This window comes from Mustela lutreola, chromosome 1, assembly GCF_030435805.1.
Source record: "Mustela lutreola isolate mMusLut2 chromosome 1, mMusLut2.pri, whole genome shotgun sequence".
Classification (NCBI taxonomy): Eukaryota; Metazoa; Chordata; class Mammalia; order Carnivora; family Mustelidae; genus Mustela; species Mustela lutreola.
In genome coordinates this window covers 67597087-67619954 of record NC_081290.1, presented here as the reverse complement: position 1 = coordinate 67619954, position 22868 = coordinate 67597087, and the positions used below count along the sequence as shown (strand labels likewise).

At 42.2% G+C, this 22868-nt stretch overlaps 1 protein-coding gene across 1 annotated transcript in view; it reads right to left on the bottom strand.

Annotated features, from left to right (window-relative positions):
- POLN (DNA polymerase nu) overlaps window positions 1-22868 on the bottom strand; it is a 160226-nt gene that overhangs the window by 123034 nt on the left and 14324 nt on the right. The window contains 4 exon segments of the mRNA XM_059166889.1: window positions 1263-1456; window positions 3583-4083; window positions 6135-6214; window positions 17217-17360. Coding sequence (XP_059022872.1) covers window positions 1263-1456; window positions 3583-4083; window positions 6135-6214; window positions 17217-17355 — 914 coding nt within the window. The 5' untranslated portion in view covers window positions 17356-17360.

Here is a 22868-nt window from a genome sequence, read left to right as displayed (position 1 = left end):
CCCTAACTCCCACTTTTAGGACTTCTATTAGCCAATAAAAGAAAAACCTTGAAACGCCCACACCCCCATCCTCACACTGTACTAAAGGCAAAGCCTGCACCCTCTCTTTTTCTAGCTATGACTTTGCTGTGTGGCCCCTGGTGTGCTGTGTACCCTCTAGGGCCTGTGAGTAATGAATCTTGTTCCTCAGAGTTCCCTGATGGTTTTTGCTGAATTGTGTCCTGTGATGCTAAGAACTCTAAGGGTTGGGCCAGCCATAGCACTGGCCCCTGGCACTCCTCACCAAGACAACACTGATGCCGCAACTGCCTACAACTCCCCCACGGCCCAGTGAGACTGTAGGAGGCCCACAGGGCCAGGCCCAGACCCCATCTTCTCACCCCAAGGCCCTGAGGCCCCGTGAACACCTCATCCGGACAGCAGTTTCGAGGATCTCCCACTAAGCAGCTAAGGGGCTGGGACTCAGAGGGCTGGGCAGGCCGGAAGTGGATGTCCCCACCCAAGACAGAAACCCCTTCAGGCTGACAACTCCTGCTAAGAGCTGTGAGGAGGGCAGAGGCTGGAATCCACAACAGGGCTTTTCAGGATCACAACGCGGCAGCTCAAACATCCTGCTCATTCTAAAATTGTCCCATTCTAGGGGCTCCTGGGTAGCTCAGTTGTTAAGTGGCTGCCTTCTGCTCAGGTCATGATCCCAGGGTCCTGGGATCGAGCCCACGTTGGGCTCCCCGCTCCAAAGGAAGCCTACTTCTCCCTTTCCCCCTGCTTATGTTCCCTCTCTCAGTCAAATAAATAAATAAAATCTTTTTAAAAATTGTCCCATTCTAAAGGGGCAGATCCAAGTGAGCTATATCCTAACTATTTCCACAGGATGAAGCTTTGAAACTAACATGAAATTATGTGGTACTGAGGACAATTTACTTTCTAACACTATAAGGCAGTGAGATAAGGAAAATCATTTGGGACTATGGTCACAGCAGCAGATCTTCAGGCTTTGGGACCAACCTTTTCTTACTAACTTCTCATTGAGATGTTTCAAATCCAGGAGGGGCTCCCATGAAAGAACAGACCCTTTATTCCAGAAGCTCTCTGAGGGAAAGCAGGCCAGTGTGTGCAGAGCTTTCTGTCATTTAGATCCATTTTATTTTCACGTACCCACACAAAACTTCTAAATTTTAAATAATTTGAGCTTGGGAGGCTTTCAATTGAACCCAATGAAGCAGACATGTACGCAGGAAGTAAGGCAGTGGGAGATTTCTGACCTGGCAAACTGATTATATGCTTCTTGCTCTCGGCCCCCAGTGGAGGACTGCTCTGTTTCAAGGTAGATATACTGCTCATGGAGTGTGGAGCCTTCCCTCAGGACACTGTCAGAGGCTGAGACCTCCAGAAGACCACTGCTGTTTACATGGCTCTGTAGTAACACTGCAATTCCTTTAACAGAGGGAACCAGAGCCTGTGAATACAAATAGTTTCCAAATTAAACACAATGTATTTATTCAAGAAAGGTATGTCTTACAATTAAACAGAGACAAAAGGTCTGCAATTAAATTTGTAAATAAACAGCTCTCTTAATGACAGTCAAGGCCAAAAACCAAACCCATGATCTTACTCTTCAAATCTGGTCTCCTCCCTAGTCAACATCATAGCAGAAGCCTTAGCCAGTGTAACACAATGGGAAAAGGAAATAAAAGGCATATAAATCAGAAATTAAGAACTATACCATCCCTATTTACACATGACACAAATGTCTGCATAAAAACCCAAAGGAATTGGGACGCCTGGGTGGCTCAGTTGGTTAGACGACTGCCTTCGGCTCAGGTCATGATCCTGGAGTCCCGGGATTGAGTCCCGCATCGGACTCCCAGCTCCATGGGGAGTCTGCTTCTCTCTCTGACCTTCTCCTCGTTCATGCTCTCTCTCACTATCTCTCTCTCAAGTAAATAAATAAAATCTTTAAAAAAAAAAAAAACAACCCAAAGGAATTAACAAAAAACTCCTAGAACCAATATGAGAGTTTAGCAAGGTTGCAAGAAACAAGATTAAAACATAACATCAATTGTATTTCTACACACTCTCAGTGAACATGTAAAACTGATCTTTTTCTAAAAAAAAATATATTACCAGGGGGTACCTGGGTAGCTTAGTCGGTTAAGCATCTGACTCTTGACTTCGGCTCAGGTAATGGTCTCAGTGCTGTGAGACTGAGCCCTGCATCATGCTCCATGCTGGGTCTGGAGCCTGTTTAAGATTCTTTCTTTTTTTCTCTCTCTCTCCCCTTCTGCTCCAACCCCCACACGTGTGCACACATGTGCTCTTTTCCCCTATTCTATTATAAATAAATAAATTTCAACACACAAGAGGCTGGTCTGTGCCCCTTACCTCACACCACACACAAAAATGAACTCAAAGCGAGCCACAGATTTTAACGGAAGAGTGAAAACCATAAATTCTTTTTTTTTTTTTTTTTTTTTTTGAAAACCATAAATTCTTAAAAGAAAACAGAAGTAGGGGTGCCTCGGTGGCTCAGTGGGTTACAGCCTCTGCCTTCTGCTGGGGTCATGATCCCAGGATCCTGGGATCAAGCCCCACATCGGGCTCTCTGCTCGGCAGGGAGCCTGCTTCCTCCTCTCTCTCTCTGCTTGCCTCTCTGCCTACTTGTGATCTCTGTCTGTCAAATAAATAAATAAAATCTTGAAAAAAAAAAAAAAAAAGATACAGAAGTAAATCTTTAAGACCTGGGATAGGGAAAGCATTCTTAAATATAAAACAAAAGTGCAAGCAATAGAAAAAATTGGTAAGGGGCGCCTGGGTGGCTCCGTGGGTTAAAGCCTCTGCCATCGGCTCAGGTCATGATCCCAGGGTCCTGGGATCGAGCCCTGCATCGGGCTCTCTGCTCAGCAGGGAGCCTGCTTCCTCCTCTCTCTCTGCCTGCCTCTCTGCCTACTTATGATCTCTGTCTGTCAAATAAATAAAATCTTAAAAAAAAAGTTGGTAAATTGGAATTCATCAGATTTTTAAAATTTTGTGTTTCAAAACACATGAGTAAGAAATTGAAAAAAATAAGCCACAGATTTGGGGATCTACAAATCACAGACCTGACAAGGGACTCATATAAGAATATAGAAAGAAGGCTTACAGATCCAAAATAAGACACAAATAACCCAATTTAAAAATGGGCAAAAGATCTGAACAGACATTTCACCACAGAGCACATGAGAAGATGTTCAAGGTAATTAGTTATTAGGGAAACGCGATTTAAAACCACAGTGAAATAGCACTTCACACCCGCTAGAACAGCTAAAACCAGACAGACAAGGATTGGCAAGAAGGTGGAGAGCTTGGAACCTTGGCATGTTGCTGCTGGAATGCTTAAAAAGGCATCCCCACTCTGGAAGACATTTTGGCAGCTTCTTAAAAATCTGAATAGAACTATGCATTACCAGTCACTCAGCCCTGGGCGGGAGGGGGGAGGAGGGGCTTCAAATCTTATTCATAGCTCTCTTATCAAATCAGACACTAAGAAAACGGGGTTCTTTTATGGTGCCAAAGAAATAACAAAACCAAACACTGTTCACTAACCTGCTCAGCTCTTAGCTGGGTTGAACCATCCTCATATATCAGCGTTATGACCATGGCCACTGCCTGTTTGAGCATCTCAACCAGCTGGCTTTTCTCCAAATCATCCAAATACCTAATGTCACAAAAATGGTCTCCACATGCCCTTGCATTCCCACAGTGTAAGTGGGCTTCAACCTCATCAACACCTTCTTCCAATGCCACATGTTTACTTGTTTTCCCTGAAAAATGACATGTACTACATTTTCTTTTAAGATTCATAGGCATTTCTTTCTCTTCATTATTTTTATTTTCCTTTAGGAAATGCTTTCTTTTACACTCTGTTTTCTGTAGGACCAAAGCCTCTTGGTTACACTGTGGAATGAAACAACTGGGAGGAGCCAATGAGCTGATGTTCTTCTGCTTTTGGTCAGCTGATGGCTGATCTGTGAGTCTGATACTGGAGGTGGGAAGACAGAGCTTGATGGACACACCTGATGCCTGGCTTGTAGAGGAATTCAGATTCTGTAGAAAAACATGAAATATTTCACTAGAATGTAGATTCTTAAGACATATCTATAAACCAAACTAATTTCTGGTAAGCTTTGTCTAAGGTAAAGTGGGGACACAGCTTCACATTATCTGTGATCAAACTTTCGAAGGAAACAATATAGTAGCTTCTAGAGCAGTAATTTTTCTCAGCCCAGGTAGAAGTGCGTATCTGAACCAAGGGCTGGAGTAGACAGGAGTCCCAGAAGTCTCTAGCCATACCCGGAGTACGTAACGATAGGTGCCATGGATGGGAGGATGTTTCAGATGCGCCCAACACTCAAGAGGAGTGATTTACAACTTCCAGGTAAAGGCCACTTACAGAACAAATGAAATCACCACAACTATTTGATAATATGTTCCTCTGTTTACTAACATTTTTAAAACTATAGCTCAACAGCAATCTTCTTCCTGTCTTGATCTAGTACTCTGCAATATTCATTTATAAATTCACAAACCGAGGGTTAAAAAAAAGAATCTCTACCCATCTCATTACTATATTCATTTAGAATAAAATGTATATTAAGAGCTTATTTTTCAGATTTGTGTTGTATTTGTTTTAAACAAATGTATATTAATTAATTTTAAAAATAATTTCAGAGGAAAATGTTTCAGTATTTGGCATATGGTCACAGAAAATTTAAGTTTATACTCCCGTTTTAATTACAGAGAAATATTACATGGTTTCAAGAAAAGACTTCCAAGCGTAAAGTTATATTATGTTAATAATTCTGCAGAAGAGGATACAAGAAAAGGAGTTTGAAGAGCAAAAAGGAAATACAAAAATCTAGATTGCTGAAGAATATCTTGCTCATGTTGTTTTTAAAGGGATGCTTGTGGGTATTAAGCTACCAGAGTACAGTATTTAGATTCTAGGGGTTTTATTTTAATGACAATGTAATCATTTTTAAATGTCAATACACCAGGAATTATATACTGTGAAACATTTCAAACTCGTTCTGAATATTTTAAATATCGACTTAAAAATGTCATGAGGTGGGGCACCTGGGTGGCTCATTGTCAGGTGTCTGCCTTTGGCTCAGGTCATGATCCCAGGGTCCTGAGATGGAGCCCTGCACCAGGCTCCCTGCTCAGCTGGGAGTCTTTTCCTCCCTCTTCCTCTGCCTGCCCCTCCCCTTGCTTGTGCTCTCTCAATCTCTGTCAAATAAACAAAATCTTTTAAAAATATATGTCATGAGGTATATGGGCTTTTCGAAATTCTTTTGTGAGAAAAGCAGCAAAACATTGGTGAGCCGATGATGGGAGGGCCACACCAGAGAAGCGCTGAGAGAAAAATCTTGCTGGCCTCTCCCCCAGCTTCAGGGCAAACCATGATCCTGTTAACCCCGCGGTGGATCCTGCCATCCCCACTTTACCACAGGGAGTTTCAGTCAGACTGAGCTAGGCGAGGCTTTGAACACAAGCAGTTTTGGCCCCAGAACCTATTCTCTTGGCCACTGTGTCTCCCGTACAAGGCCTTTGGTAAGATGACCTCTTCTTTCCCCTCCCCTCAGGCCCACACTACACAGCTCACCCATGGAGAGTTGTGTCCATTTCCTTCTGAAACTTCTCTGCATTTCAGCTGTCCCACAGCCCCAGCTTTCTTCCTAACCTAAACATTTCTGCCAAGTCCCCTCCCACTCTCTAAAGATGGGACTCCTGATCATCCTGTAGATGTCAACTCAGGCAGAATTTTCACACTTCAGGAGGATTCCCAGACTACGCTCCCCCCTCCCACCAGAAAAAAAAAAAAGAGCACAAAAACTGGGTGAGTGGTCTCTCCTACCTACTGTCCTTGGGACTGACCCCAACCATGGCACCCAATGCACCATCCTGTGGGGTCATGGCACTTTTGTGTCTTTCCCTCCCCCATCCAGCAATTTCAACTGTGAGCTCCCAGAGAAGAACTCCATTCTTGATTTTCTGAAGCGTGGTAGCCACAGTGCCTAGCATACATTAGACACTTAATAAGCATGTGCTGAACGAGTGAAAGTTATTTAGAATTAATCATATTTGCAATGATTTACCCTTTTTTTCAGTGATTGATTCTCATTTTCAAGAAGTACTCTATACTCATTACAGGAACTGTTTACCACTTCTGCAGCTTCTAAAAACACAAAAAGGAAACATGCATTAAAGAAACATTGAATCTAAGTCATATAATTAGCTAAACATTGAAAGTGGCCTCTACAACCATGTCACTTACTCATTATTTACTTACGTAAAACAGTGAAATAATATTCAGACCCAAAATGTATACTACCATTGCAATAAATATTTATGTAACAGATCTTCAAATTATCTGGAGACAGAGCCACATAATCATGACACATTTATTAGAATTATTACTTGATATTTCCACTGGAATACTGGAGTCTGAAAACCCAAGTTCAACATTTTGTGGAAACCTTGAAAGTATTAAAGGTTTGAGGAAATTCCTATAATGAATAATATTGCAATGGAACAATTAGAGGTTCGGTAAAGAATCATTAATACAAACCTCTCTTTTAAATTTTGTTTTAATATTAATAAGCCTGGGCTGAACAGTAAGTGATGGAACCACATTCAACCCCAGGCAACATGACTCAGGTGTTCGTGCTCTTAGCACTGTGATTTATGTTCTCTCTACAGCAACAATAACAACCAAGAAATGCAAACAGCGGGAATCTTTGCAGTAGAAAGAACAAAGGATAAATTTAACAAAAAGGCATGAGGCACTCAATGATGAAAAGTTAAAATCTCATAAAGTGGCATAAAACTAGATCTCTACAAATGAAAAGACATAGCATCCAAATGGGCACAAAATGTCCAATTCTTCCAAAAACAATTTTAATACAATTCCAATTAGAGACCCTATAGAGCTCTTTCAATTGAAAAAAATGTCAAAGTGCATATGAAATATTAAATATTTGAAAACAGATACAAAAGGTAAGTTAAAAACCAATAAAAGGCTCGCCTTGCTGGATTATCAGAACATACTCTTTAGCCCCTGCAATCAAATTCACGTTGTATTCAAATAGGAAGAGTCAAAAGATTTCTAGAACAGAACAGACAATGCAGAAACTGACCCAAGGCTTTATGAGATGCTACTACAGAACAAAGATGGCATCTCAATTCAGTAGAAAACAACAGATTAATAAATAGGGATAGCAGCACTGCTTCTGAAAGAGCAGAACACACTGGGAAAACCGTTTGGAAGAAACATGATAAAGGGATGATATCTGTGTTTTACAGAGAGTCCTTAAACACTGGCAAAAAAAAAAAAAAGACAATTGAATTTTTAAAAATTAGCAAAAGATAGGAAGAAGCAGTACACAAATTAGCAAATCCAAGAAACATGATATAATACTCAAACTCACTGGTGGTCAGGGAACCAACCAGAAATGGACAGATGTAGTTTCAGGCATTGCTGGTAAAAATGTGAATAGCTAGGGGCACCTGAGTGGCTCAGTGGTTGAGGCCTTTGCCTTCAGCTCAGGTTATAATCCCAGGGTCCTGGGATTGAGCCCCACATCGGGTTCTCTGCTCAGTGAGGAGCCTGCTTCCTCCTCTCTCTCAACCTGCCTCTCTGCCTGCTTGTGATCTCTGTCAAAGAGATAGAATCTTGAAGAAAAAAAATGTGAATAGCTAGAATCTTCGTGGAAAGCAAACTGTCAACACCTATTGAAATTTAAAACATGCATCGTTTGTGATAATTTGCAAGAGGACTGCCCCAAAGAGGGCAAAGACGGGCTTCCAGGCTGCTACTAATGTTCTGTTTCTTGATTTGCGTGAAGGTTACAGGGGTGCTCGGTTTGTGAAATGTAGAGTTATAAACTCAGAATGTATGTGTTTTGTGTGTAGAGTGTGTGTGTGTGTGTGTGTGTGTGTGTGTAACCTCAATAAAAACAAAGGTATGAAGTATATAAATCATTTAACCAAACAACCTCATTATTGGCTGTTTCATAGAAACATATGCAACAGTAAATAGGTCTAAACTAAAACATCTATGGCAGTGTATTGGTTTACCGCAAAGGACTGAAAGCAAAGCAGATACCAATCGAGAGAAGGTGATGATTCAATTATGTAACATCTACACCATGAAGCACACAACCACTGAAAAGAATGACTTAGAGCTTTATTGGCTGCCTTGTAGATGCAGAATCTGTGAAAATATCTCATTTTTGCAACCCATGACTGAATCTCCCCATTTTTGTATGTATGTTATACACACCCAGTGGCACAGGCCTGGTCCCCAGGAGGCAGACTCTGAAGTGGTTTGCATTTGGAAAGGTTATTGGGGGAGTGCTCTCAGGATCAACGTGTACAAGAGCATGACAGGAGGACCGGGAGTCATTTCAGAGGCCTGCTTGCGACCTGGGTGGCCTGTAGAGTTATTCCCCAGTGGGTCAAGGGGGCGGGACTTTATAAGCCAGCACCAAGCAGTCATTGTGTCGATTGCCCCCGGGAAAGGAATGTGCAGCCGAGACAGCCACCCAGAGAGGCTGTGTTGTGAGCAGACAGGCAGACACTCCCAGCCGGTGGGGTGACGAATAGCTTAGTCCTAGTGCAGGAGCCTGGGCATCCACAGGGCTCAATGCCGTCCTCTGCTGTACCGCACCACTCCCAACCACTTGCTGCAGATACGTTTCTGAAAGCAGCTCCTTCAGGATTCTGGTGGGCCTCTGACTGGGGGAAACTTTTAAAGGGAAGGTTAATGGGATGACCTGCATTCCCTGGTCACAGCAGCAAGTCTCAAAGCTATAAAGAAGATTCGTGTCCCTGTTCTAATGCACATTCTAGAATCCCCTCAACCCAGCATAGCTCCTCTGCTGGTCTAGGTGGCTTACCTGACCGATGGAGTTACCCAAACCTCTCATCCCTGAGAGGTGTAAGCTCCTGGCCACCATGGTCACTGCACTGGCCATGAGATTTGGACAGAGGACAGAGGTGACCAAGTGCATGCTCTCCTGCACCATCATGTAACAGCAACCCTGACTTCTGATGACCAGGACGCATCCCAAGCAAGGTGCGGACCACACGCCCTGCCTACGTCTCTTGGCCTAAGACTATTAAAAAGACAAGGCAACTGCTGCAGCTTCAATTTAAATGGTATTCTTCCTGTATCCCCGGGGGACTTCCCCTCTGACAGTAAAGTCTCATTCTGCAGAACCCAGAGGTATTGGGGGAGACAGATTTATTGACTGGAGCCCTGGAAGTGATGATAAGCCGGACCACTCTCACATCGCCCTTTTGATTTGTATAGGCCCCTTAATAACACATACTGGGGACACCACCCTCTGGAGGGAACTCCTCCACGCTGCACCTGCTACAGGTTCCTCCGTTGGGGTGGTGTTCCTGGGTGTGTAGCTGAGGGAACCCTTGGGTCCCATAGTCACGTGCCCACTGCAGCTCCTTTGCTGTATAGTGGGTGCCCAAGTCCAATGCAATGCTTGTGGGACTGTTAGTGGATCAAAGGCTCTGGGCCTTGGATCACAGGGCTGAGGCCCTGCAAACGGGAAAGGGAAAGCCATGCCTGGAATGGATCAATGCACCCTTAGGGGGATAAGAGGTTCAGTGTCATCAACTTGCCACCAAGTGACTGTTTCCTCAAAGGATGCTATTACTATGGTATTTGGTCTGTTGTTGGAAGGTTGGACACTCAGCAGAGGCAGTAACTAGATCAGCCTTGGTGAGTGCGAGCGCAATCGTTGGGTCCAGGCGAGGCCTCCACCCCACCTATGGCCACTTGAGAGCCCCAGGTGCTTGTACTGGGACAGTAGGTGACAGACTAGTGCATGAAATGCAAGTCATTCCCACTGTTTATTCCTTCAACCCTCTACCTCAGGGAGCTGCTCTGTCTGCTTTACTGTGTATAGTTCTTTACTCCTTGGTAGCTAATCCCCTTACTAGCTAACATGCTGTACCTTTCCCTGTTCAAATTACCCTATGGTTTGTTTCACCTGACTGGCACATGTCTCATGGGCTTCAACAGGCCCAATTGGCCCTTCTTGGCTAGGCTGCTGACTTATGGCCAGGAGAGGCGGCAAAAATTCCTCCTTCTACAACAAGCATCCCGTACGGTCTTCAGCAATGGCGGGAAAATGAGACACTGCCTTAACAGAGTAGACACTTCTGCATGCCCCAGAGGCATCTGGGATTCAGGATTTGAACATGCCGATCCACATGTTCCCATGACAGATCTCAGGGTCTGGTCCCTCTTCCTGATCAAGGCCCTGACCTTGAGGTAGCACACCTGCCTAGGCTGAGAAGCCAACCTTTTCTAGAGCTCTCCAAGTATCAGGACTAAGCACTGGTCTTTGGCTGAGTGGTCTCTTTGTAGACTACTAGGGAAGCCCCCTGATTACCACATTTAGCCTTTAACCGCTAATCACTCTCAGCCCTTGTCTTTTTCTTTTTTTTTTTTTTTTTTTTTTTTTTTTTAAAGATTTTATTTATTTTATTTGACAGACAGAGATTACAAGTAGGCAGAGAGGCAGGCAGAGAGAGAGAGAGGAGGAAGCAGGCTCCCTGCCGAGCAGAGAGCCCGATGCGGGACTCGATCCCAGGACCCTGAGATCATGACCTGAGCCGAAGGCAGCGGCTTAACCCACTGAGCCACCCAGGCGCCCAGCCCTTGTCTTTTTCCTAAGGATTTATTATTCTTAGCCACAGCCACCAATACCATTGTCTGCCACACCATCCATCCCCAAAGTTGCAACTGCACTGCTGCCAGTCCTAGTCTGCCTACCACCTATGATGGTCATCAGTGCCAGTCAAATACCACAACACTGTGTGCTCAGACCACTCCTGGCAACAACTGTAGCAGATCAGGTTCCCGGGAACCAGACTGAGCTTCGCCCACAGGAAGTTGATGGGGGGATGGAAGGACTGAGTGAAGGGGATGCTCCCGTACAGTATCATTGCAAGAAGACGTCAGTCAACCCCACTGCAGGCGGAAAGGGGTCTGGATGGCACAGCACAGCCACATATGCAAGCTAGAATTAGTCACAGAAAGAAATGGACAAAAACATAAAAGGGAAAAACTAAGTTTATAGCTTGGGTTAGTAACAAGGGGAGAATTCAACAAACACAGCATTAAGTCCGAACTAAGAAAACAACGTGCAGATGAACCCTTTCACTACTTACCTGTGTGTATAAGCATTTAAAGAAAATATTTTTTAAATGTGGGATTATTTTCGTTTTGTTTAAAAGAATTTCCTAACTATTACAAAAAACAAAACAAAACAAAAAAACCCTCCCAAAGTATCGAGAAAAATATTTACAACATATATAAAAGAAGTCCCTCAAGGGGCCCCCGGGTGGCTCAGTTGGTTAAGCGTCTGCTTTCGGCTCAGGTCATGATCCTGGGGTCCTGGGATCGAGTCCTAGATCAGGCTCCCTGCTCAGCAGGGAGACTGCCTCTCCCTCTGCCTCTGCTGCTCTTACTGCATATGCTTTCTTTCCATCGAATAAATAAAATCTTAAAAAAAAAAAAAAAGTCCTTCAATATGTGTTGTGTGTAGAAAGCTCTTACACATCCATGAGAGGAATCCACAGGTGAGTCCAGCTGTGGCAGCATTCAAGGAGAGCAGCTCAGCCCGCCTCATAGCTGGAAGCACACCAGCAGTTAGAAGTCCACCCAAACAAGCCGTCCATCTCAGTGTGCTCACTGGAGCTGCAGGCGAACGCAGTGCAGTTCACATTAAAAAGGCATGCTGGTGGCAGTGTTCTGAGCAACAGGCCTGGGTGACTCAGTCAGCAGGGCACCCAACTCTTGATTTAGGCTCAGGTCATGTTCTCGGGGTCCTGAGATGGAGCTCCACATTCAGTCCAACACTCAGCAGGGGATGGGAGGGTCTGCTTCCTCTCCCTCTGCCCTTCCCCTCACCCATGCGTTCTCTCTCAAGCATTTTGAGAGTTTTTTAAAAAGAGTTGAGAGAGAGCAGGAACAGGGTGGGCAGGGAGAGGGAGAAGCAGGCTCCCCACTGAGCCAGCAGCCCAACATGGCACTCTATTCCAAGACCTTGAGATCATGACCTGAGCCAAAGGCACACACTTATCTGAGCCACCCAGGTACCCCACAAAAAGTATTTTGAGCAGGACCTTGTAAAATGCTGCTCACCACTGAACTGAATTAAAGAGAAAGAAAAGTATTAAGTAGAGGATGATACTGGAAAATGTCATGTTTGGAGGTTGCAGCCAAATCTGACTAGGGTGTAAAGTAAGAGAGGGAGGTGGTGGGGCAGAAGACTGGGGAAAAAAAGAAAAAACAAAAACAAAAAAACAAGACTGAACAGGGCAAGCAGGGATCTCTCTGAGTACATGGGATGTTTCTGTAGGTGAATCTGCAGAGGGCAGGGACAAGAGCTGAGCTAGTTCTAGCAAAGGCATGAAGGCAAGACAAGGGGCAATAATGAAGGCAAACAGCAATGAGGAAGCCACTGCCAAAATCCGAGTGAGAAGGAAGGCAGGCTTGTACGAGGGCAGTAGGGATTGACATCCAACACCTGGAGGGGCTTGCCAAGTGACTGGACCTAAGGATTTTATGTTTATTTCATAGAAATAAAAATAATACATGTTTATCCATCATACTCTTGACTATAATGAACATAATCGAGACAGATCTGCTTAGTCATTTAATTTTATGTTATCTGTCCTTGAAATCGCAAGGATTTCTATTGGATGGTGGGATAAAGACACCCTTCACATTAATGAACTGGATTTTCATGAATATTTTCCGTTGGGGTCTCAAACTGTATTACTTTGTAATGTCTGTAAAAATATACACACACACGGGGCGCCTGGATGGCTCAGTGGATTAAGCCGCTGCTTTCGGCACAGGTCATGATCTCAGGGTCCTGGGACCAAGCCCCGCATCTGCCTCAGCATCCCTGCTGAGCAGAGAGCCTGCTTCCCCCTCTCTCTCTGCCTGACTCTCTGGCTACTTGTGATCTGTCAAATAAATAAATAAAATCTTAAAAAAAAAATACACACATACATATATGTACATGTTATAAACACATATATATAAATACACACACACACACACACACACACACATATATATGTATTTTTCTTTTACTGGAAAACCAAATTCACATCTAAGCTACTAAAATAAAAAACAATTGTACCAGAAAACGTTATTTGATTTCTATAGCTACTCAGACAAATCAGAGACATCTTCTAATAACACGTGATGACTCCTCCATATAGCGCTGGACATGGCCACGGGTCAGCTGGTAACCCTGGGCCGCCCTGCAAACTCCTCCCTCATAATTACCAAAAGCTTTCAACCACATTACTGACCCATCAAATGACAAAAAAAAATTTAAGTGAAATGAACTCTTTTTTTAAAAATTAATTATTTATTTGACAGAGAGAGAGAAAGAGAGATCACAAGTAGGCAGAGAGGAAGGCAGAGAGAGAGAGAGGAGGAAGCAGGCTCCCTGCTGAGCAGAGAGCCCGATGCGGGACTCGTTCCCAGGACCCAGAGATCATGACCTGAGCCGAAGGCAGCGGCTTAACCCACTGAGCCACCCAGGCGCCCTGAACTCACTTTTCAATGTAGTTTTAAAGGTGCATGGATTGAAGTACAAAGCTAAGCCACAGTCACAAAAGACCCAACAAGACAACGGCTGGAAGAACAAAGTTTATTTCTCTTTCATGTTCTGAGGGGAGTATTTTCAGCTGGCTGGACATGCTTCATGCAGCCTCTCCAGGACTGGGGTGCTCCCGACACGTCGTGCAATCCTCCAGGACACAGCTTCAAGTGCAGAGTTCAAAAGGAGGGTTCCTACTGGAGGGCAAGATAGAGTCCTGCCCTGGACACGACACACACCACCTGAGCACGCATCCCACTAACAGGCATATGGGTCACACCCGATGGCAAGGAGACAGAGCATGTAGTCTGAAGGGCAGGACAAACGCTGGCATGGAATACAAGTAATCTCTGCCCCAGAAGTACTCTGGAGCAACACAAAACGCCCGTGGTCAGGAAGTGGGAAAGACAGCCACAGGTCAGGACGATGCCTACCTTGAGCAGAGAGGGAGTTCTCACAGAGAAAGAAACTTCGAGATTCTGGATGCAAGGACACGGAAGTCCTCTTTATCTTCATTCGTTAAACTAGTTTAAGTTTTTGCATATTTTGTGTTTTCACAGCAGAGAACAGGTAAGTATGTATGTATTCATAAAAGATTTTATTTATTTGACAGAGAAACAGCGAGAGAGGGAACACAAGCTGAGAGAGAGGGAGAAGCAGGCTTCCCGCCGAGCAGGGAGCCCACATGGGGTCAGATCCCAGGACCCAGGGATCATGACCCGAGTTGAAAGCAGACTGAGCTTTCAACCTAAATGACTTAAATGACTGAGCCACCCAGGTGCCCCATAGCATAGGGGTTTTAAATAAAGATCACTCTGGGACACCTGGGTGGCTCAGTCGGGGCGGCTGCCTTCAGCTTGGGTTGTGGTCCCGGCGTCCTGGGATAGAGTCCTGAGTCAGGCTCTTTGCTCGGCAGGGAGCCTACTTCTCCCTCTGCCTCTCCCTGCCAGTCTGCCTGCCTCTCTCTCTGACAAATAACTAAGAAGACGTACACAATCCAACCCTTATTGGGTGTGCATCTTGACATTCCTCAGCCCAGCACGTAAGACATGTAAACCCTGAAGTGACATATAACACTAATGTTTGGTTTTACTTGTTTGTAATAACAAATATCTGTAGTTACTCTCACTGATTTATGAATTCGATTTTTATATTTATTTAGTACAAAATGGGCTTTAAAAATGAAATGCGGATTTACAGTATTCTCCTTTTAAGAGGTAAGGGTCGGGGTGCCTGGGTGGTTCAGTGGGCTGAGCATCTGCCTTCAGCTCAGGTCATGGTCCCCGAAGCCCTGGAACCAAGCCCATCATGTTGGGCTCCCTGCTCAGCGGGGAGCCTGTTCCTCCAGCTCCTCCCTGCTCGTGCTCTCTCGCTATCTCTGTCACTATCTCTGTCTTTCAAATAAATAAAGTTAAATTAAATTTAAAAAGAGATAAGGGTGTGACACAATCACAGCTCAGTGTGTGACTAGAGTCCAGGAAGCAACTAAATCTCAGGTCCAGCATCATGCATCAACAATCCACCAGCAACCCAACTTAACTAAATCCACATTAAGTAAGAACTAAAACTGGTGAGAAGTCTGTAGCAAACGGATTCCAGGGTGGTCCCACAACCCCTGCCTCCTAGTACTCACACCCTTGAGTGCAGGTGGGATTTCTGGCTTACTCATCACACACACAGTACAGCACCTGTGACAGAAGTTCACAATCACATTGCAGAAGACTGTGATGTAGTCTCACCAGAGAAAAAGCAAGCTGCTATCAGTAAAGCTGAGCCTCAGGGGAACCACGTGGAAAGGAATGGAGGGTGGGTTACTAAAGTGAAGAGCTGGGGAGAACCGAGGCTCTCAGCCCAGGAGCCTACAAGGATCTAAATCTGCCAACAACCTTGTGAACTGGAAGCAAATGCCTCCCATTTGGGCTTCAGATAAGATCTGAGCTTTTGCAGGTATGTCCGCATTCTAGCCCAGCAGAGGATGGAGCCAAGTTATGCCCAGGCTCCTGACCCACAAAAACTGGGAGATAACAAATATGCCTTCTTTTATGTCACTAAGTTTGTAGTAACAGCGTTGTTCAGCAACAGACAATACAGAATCTTTGTGAAATGTATGCGATTTTTCCAAATCCAGTAACACTTAAAAGAAAAATAGTATCTTTTCCCCATCACCTCTCAATAAATTTGTGAAAACTACATTTTATAGGGTATTTGAAGAGCATCACAAGAGAGTTCACAAGATGGGCTAACGGCCCTAAATCTTTCTCAAGTGAGACTCACACTTACGCTACCAGAGGCATTTCATTATTGCTATCACTATTTCTTTTTTATTCCTATCAGTTTTTAAAGGAAAGTACATTTCCACCTCTGTCAAGTGCACACTGCTATTTTACAAAAGTATACAGAATAAAGGAAAAAACTCTTCGATGTTTATAAATATTTATCTTCTTTGCTACCCACACCCCCATCCCCCAAAACATTATCAACTGCTAGGTATGTGGTCCATATCCAAAACTTCCTAGCACTTCATTTACCAATGACTTTCTATTTTGAGACTCATGAACAACAGATGCCTGAATACGAACAGATCGCAAAGTTTGGTGCTACTATATCTTAATCAAGAAACTGGGGCGCCTGGGTGGCTCAGCAGGTTAAAGCCTCTGCCTTCGGCCCAGGTCATGATCCCAGGACCCTGGAATCGAGCCCCGCATCGGGCTCTCTGCTCAGTGCAGAGCCTGCTTCTCTCTCTCTCTCTCTGCCTGCCTCTCTGCCTACTTGTGTTCTCTATCAAATAAATAAATAAAATATTAAAAAAAAAAAAAAAAGAAACTACACTTACACAGCTTTTGCACTTATTTGTCAATGCTCTCAATGACTTTGTCACACTCAATTATATCTCACGTATAACTTACTATGCAGAAAAGAAATGACAAATTATTGGCCCAGACTTAAATATTAAGACACAAGCAACAACAAACTGCTTTGCAAGTAAAACAAAGAACTGGTGTTCCAAAAGTCTCAGTGACACTTGTGCGCCCACGCCACTGCTATGTGACATCATAAACACACACACCTGAGAGCTCATAGCTCTCGGGCAGTGTAAGAGAGACACACGGTCAAACCCCCTTCTCCCATCTGCCACACACAGCAAGGGAGTACTACGTCCATGTGCATCAATGACCCAAGAGCCTAGGGCCGAAGCAAGGGACACTGTGAAAGAGCCTAGCTCTTCTGAGGTTACTGAAATAGCTGACTCGGATTCTTAGGAAATGTCTGACAGGAATGTCTGGGATAAGGAAGACAGTGTTTCCATTTTAAAGCAGTAAGGGCCAAGAGAATGTGCACTCTAGTGAGATGCTCAGTCATAACAGAATGAGAATAAACCAAGACCCAGGCTCCACTTGTCTGTAGCAAAAACCTCCCTACACAATAGAAGGTTCCTGAGAACAATTCTGCTGTTTCCTTTTCAAATCTTAAGAAACAATTAACATTCAAGGTAACAAAAGATAGAAAGATGATTAGAAAATTACTCACTCTTTTCATTCTCTCTCCAATTCTGAGACTCCACTAAATCACCTGAATGCATAGCAGACATGATCTTCTGTGCAACACTGGAGAGTGGTATCTCACAGAGATCAAAGCCTACAAATGCCTTATAATTTTCCATTTTCATAAATCCTAAACATAAGATAAACATCCACATATTAATTTTGAGACTTCAAAGTAAGCAGCACATTACAGCCAGAGGCACTCATACAAATTACTCTAATAATGACCACAGAAAATAGGTAGCAGTTGCCTCCATAATCAATGATACAAAAGTAAGAATGCAGCAAGACAGAAGCTCACCTGGAATATCCTGGTAAACAGGGAACAAAGAATACATTTTCTAGTCAAACAATTTTGAAGCAAGCAACCTATTCATGTTACTTCCTGAGTTCTGAAACCAATGGCTATTATGATCTTCAAATATACAAATCTAATTACAGAAAAATTATTTTAATTTTTAATCAAATTTAATTAAATAAAAATATTTAATGGACTTAGGTAATTTATCTGATAGACACACAACCTGACATCATCTTGTGCATACTACTCTACTGGCCCCTGGGCTGAGCCAGTAAAGGTCTGGAAGAGACAGTACAAATCATCAAGTAGCTGGTCATACATCTATCCTCTCTGGCACAAATCTGAACAGAATTTGCTGTTTCATGAGCCAGGAAACCAGGTGACATATTTTTCCACATTACTGGAGAAAAGAAAAAATTGAAATAAATTCTCTATTCCACTGTAGAATAGGAAAAAAATTTAAAAAGGAACGAGTCGCCCATGAGGAGCTAATACCAAAATCTTAGACAAAATGTTATAAATTTTTCATGCATATTTAGATTTAATAAATATAAATTTTTAAATAATGTAAAAATACTATAATTGGCAAGATATTTTTGTTCAAGATTATAAAAATTATCAAGACTTATCTGTCACCTAAATATACCCATATTCTGATGGATATAATTAAAGAATTCCACAAATACCACCTAAAATGCATAGCTTTTAGACTGGCATTCCATATTAAAAAGGCAATATATTCTGGAGCAGGAATATTCTTTTTTTTTTTTTTAGGAATATTCTTGAAGGTAATACTCTAGCTTCTTGTTCCTCTATAAATCTTATATTGTATGTATCACAGGCCACATATACATCAAGTACTCAAGAAGCATTTGATATTATAATGGATAAATAAGCTACTTCAAATGATTTCATACTACTCAAAATAATTTCTAATTGTCCAAATAATATATTTGTATCCCAACTAAACAATCTAAGACTTAAGTATTTTCACTCCAGAGAAACTGATTAAAATAGCATTATACATCCTCCAAGAAACCACTTGTATGGTATTTTCAAAATGAGTAAGTCACATGGAACTCCAAGTACTATTAAGATCTGTCCTGTAGAAATTCTGAGCCCCCAGGACCCAGCTACTAAAATGAACAATGGTCAAAGGACACCTGACATTCTTTGGGGCACAAACAGGAGCAGAGAGTCTCAAATTCAAAGTCTACAGCAGAGAATTACAGGAATTACAATTTCAGTGGCTGAGTTTTACTTTATAACCAAATACAAGGGGACTTGGCTATTCCATATATTAAGGTCCATAGGTTTAACAATGCTGATTCTAAGTTCTACAAAGGTTTAAAATATTTAACAGTAGAAAATTCCTATTTCTAAAAAAATAATAAAGGAGAGAGAGAACTATTTCTATTAAGAAATATTTACATTATATAATAATATTCTTTCCCTGTAAGTAGAAAGTTACCAGAACTCCATGCCACCAAGCAAATGTTCAATTCATAGAAGGCACTGGTACTTTGAACATACTATACACAGAAAAAAACAAACCAATGTGATACTTGAATTAAATGAAATATTCCATTGCCCTCAAATTTAAAATATTGGTAGGGTTTATTAGATCTATTTTCCTAATATATAAAACATTAAAACATAGCATATTTAGTAAAGATTCAGTTCTTAGTAATTTTCAATCTTGAAGACCAACAGCCTTAATCTTTGACTGGTTTTCTAAATTCTCCACAATATCTTTCAGATAATCTTCATCTTTTAAAAAATATACATATAATTCTCTTTCCATTTGATGCAGTTTATTAGATGCCAGAATTTTTCTCTTTGTCTTCACATCAGCAAGAATATCAGTAAGAAGATGATTTAGCTTATTCAGTTGGGACTCAACTTGATGAAACTGCTCTGTTAACTCCTAAAAAGAAAATAAAAATGCTTTTACTATAAAAGCTCTATTTGTAATAGCAATTATAAATTTAAAATGTAATTTACAGGCAAAGAATCCAAACAATAGGGGCACCTGGGTGGCTCAGTCTTTATTGGCTCAGGACGTATCTCATCTCAGGGTCCTAGGATGGAGCCCTGAGTCTGGTTCCCTGCTCAGCAGGGCATCCGCTTCTCCCATGATTTTAATGACAAATGAACTTCAATTAAAAGGGTTTTTTAAAGATTTTTATTTGACAGAAAGAGACACAGCGAGAGAGGGAACACAAGCAGGGGAAGTGGGAGAAGTAGGCTCCCCACCAAGCAGGGAGCCCAATGTGGGACTGGATCCTAGGACCCCAGGTTCATAACCTGAGCCAAAGGCAGGGCCTAACAACTGAGCCATCCAAGTGCCCCTAAAAATCCACAAGTTTAATATAAATTCTATGTAAAATCAATTGCAACAGCTTTCCATAGGTAATTTTAAGGGATTCAAAGCAAACTGTTCCTCCCGGAAGAGTCCCTGATACGTACACTGTAGTGCATATTCATGCATTCAGCCTATTACCAGAAGTCTACCATGTGCCAAGCACTGTTTGAGAGACTACTGATAGAAGAACACCATCTCCTTCATGGAGTTTATACTCCACTTAATCGACTGCACCTTGTTTTAGCCTAATCTTGGTCTATGCTAGATAAAAGTGGTGCTGAGAAAGTCTTGAACTGAAGCAATTACCGATAAAAGAATCACCTCAACAGAAATCCCCATTTTTCTTTTTTTCACAGTGTTACAGAAGATAGAATTACATGTAACATTCAACAACCCCAACTTGCCATGTAATTCTCCTCCTTAAGAACTTAAACACGCCACTGCTTTTCCCTCTCCATCTGTCCCAACTCCTGCTTGCTGTCCTCTCTCTCTCACTCTCTCAAATAAATAAAATCTTTAAAACAAACAAAAAAAAAGGGGTGCCTGGGTAACTCAGATGGTTAAGCATCTGCCTTCAGCTTAGGTCATAATCTCTAGGTCCTAGAATCTAACCCCCTGGCAGACTCCTGGCTCAGCAGTGAGCCTGCTTCTCCCTCTCCCTCTGCCTCTCCCCTATGCTCATGCTCTCTCTCTCTAACTCAAATGAGTAAACAAAATCTTCTATTTTTTTAATATTAATTTATTTGAGAGAGAGAAAAAGAGAGAGCACAAGCAGGGGGCAGAGAAAGAGGAAGAGGGGAAAAGCAGATTCCCCACTGAGCAGGAAGCCAGATGTGGGACTCAATCCCGGACCCCAAGATCATGACCTGAGCCAAAGGCAGACAGATGTTTAACTGAATGAGACACCCACGCACCCCTAAATCTTAAAAAAATAATAAGAAGAAGAAAAAGAGGGGCGCCTGGGTGGCTCAGTGGGTTAAGCCGCTACCTTCGGCTCAGGTCATGATCTCAGGGTCCTGGGATCGAGTCCCGCATCGGGCTCTCTGCTCAGCAGGGAGCCTGCTTCCTCCTCTCTCTCTGCCTGCCTCTCTGCCTACTTGTGATCTCTGTCTGTCAAATAAATAAATAAAATCTTAAAAAAAAAAAAAAAAAGAAGAAGAAGAAGAAAAAGAACCTAGACATGCCAGACCCTTTACATTTAACATACAGCCTCACTTCCTAACACCAAAAGCTATTTATTAACAAGTTTCCATGGCTTTCTAATCATGTATTCAACTTCTGTAAATTTCCAGCCACTATCACCAAAGAGAAAATCTAAAGCTCTATCTCAACCTTTTGCATCTTCTCACCGTGGTCCACGAGCATGGGGATCACCTGGGATATTTGTTATGAATACAAATGCCTGCACCCCACGCCACACTAAATTACTCAAACTCCAACAGGCTCCCTGGTGATTCTAATAAACAAATCCAAGAACGACTGCTTTACACCAGTCATAAATGCCAGTTTCAGAGAGCAATTACACTTTAACAAAATCAAGTAATATTTACATTAAGTGGTTGGTTCCCTTGAAGAAAAACTTGGTAAACTTGAATGAGAAACTACAATCTCACCTTCAGTTTCACTACTAAAGATCTTAATAGTTGCTAAAATAATATTCCTATAGATACTGAAAAATATCCCTCATTAATAATGAAAGTGAAAATTAAAATTTATACAGAAGACATTTTTATATTTTACTGGGTTAGAGAAAAACATTAAATGATGACTCTCAATAAGATTATAGTGAATCACCATACTTTAGTGATTCTAGGATGCAATCTTTCACATTTTAAAATATCTGAAACCCATAGCAATTTATAATCGAGAGCATCATGTAATTATTAGCCACTCGTAAGAAATGTTTTATCATCAACACTAAAAAAAATCATTTTGATAAAAACATTTAACATGAGATCTCCCCCTTAACAGATTTATAAGAGTACAACAGTACTGCTAACTACAGGCACAACTTTTTAGAGCATGCATGCACCTTCCATAATTGACGCTTTGTATCTGTTGGTTAACAACCCATTTCCCCCTCCAATCCCATCGTTCTACCCTCTGCCTCTGTTGAGTTTGACTATTTAAGATATCTCTGTAACTGGAATCATGCATTATTTGTCCTTGTGACTGGTTTATTTCATTCAGCATAATTTCCTCAAGGTTCATCCATATTGTCGCATATTACAGGATTTCTATTTATTAAGGCTGAATAGTACTTTGTGTGTATATATCACATCTTCTTTATCCATTCCTCCACTGGTAGATATTTAAGTTGTTTCCATAACCTGGCTATTAGGAATAATTACAATGAATGTAGGAATGTTAATAATTCTTCAAGATCCTGATTTCAGTTCTTCTGTTTAAATACCCAGAAGTGCAATTCCTGGATCATAGGGATCATTAATTTTTTTGAGAAAACTCCATACTGTTTTCCACAGCGGCTGCACCATTTTGGACTGCTACCAGTAGTGTACAAGGGTTCTAATTTCTCCACATTTTCACCAACACTTTTTGATTTTGCCTTTTTTTTTTTTTTTTTAAGATTTATTTGAGAAAGACAAAGTGCATACACATGGATAAGCTGGTGAGCTAGGGAAGGGCAGAGGGAGCAAAACCTCAAGCAGCTGGATGCAGTCCCAGGACCCAGGACCTGCACTAAAACCAAGTGTCAGACACTTAAGCGACTAAGCCACCCAGGTGCCCCAATTTTGCTTTTTTACTATTAGCCACTCTTAACAGGTATAACGTGATACCTCATTGCAGTTTTGATGTGCATTTTTCTGATGATGGGTGACACTGAGCAACTATCCAGATACCTGTTGACTGTCTGTATGTCTTCTTTGGAGAAAGCTCTATTCAAGAATTTTTAAAAGAATTTTTAAATTGGATTATTAGTTTTTCTGCTAACACCAATATTCTCAATGAAT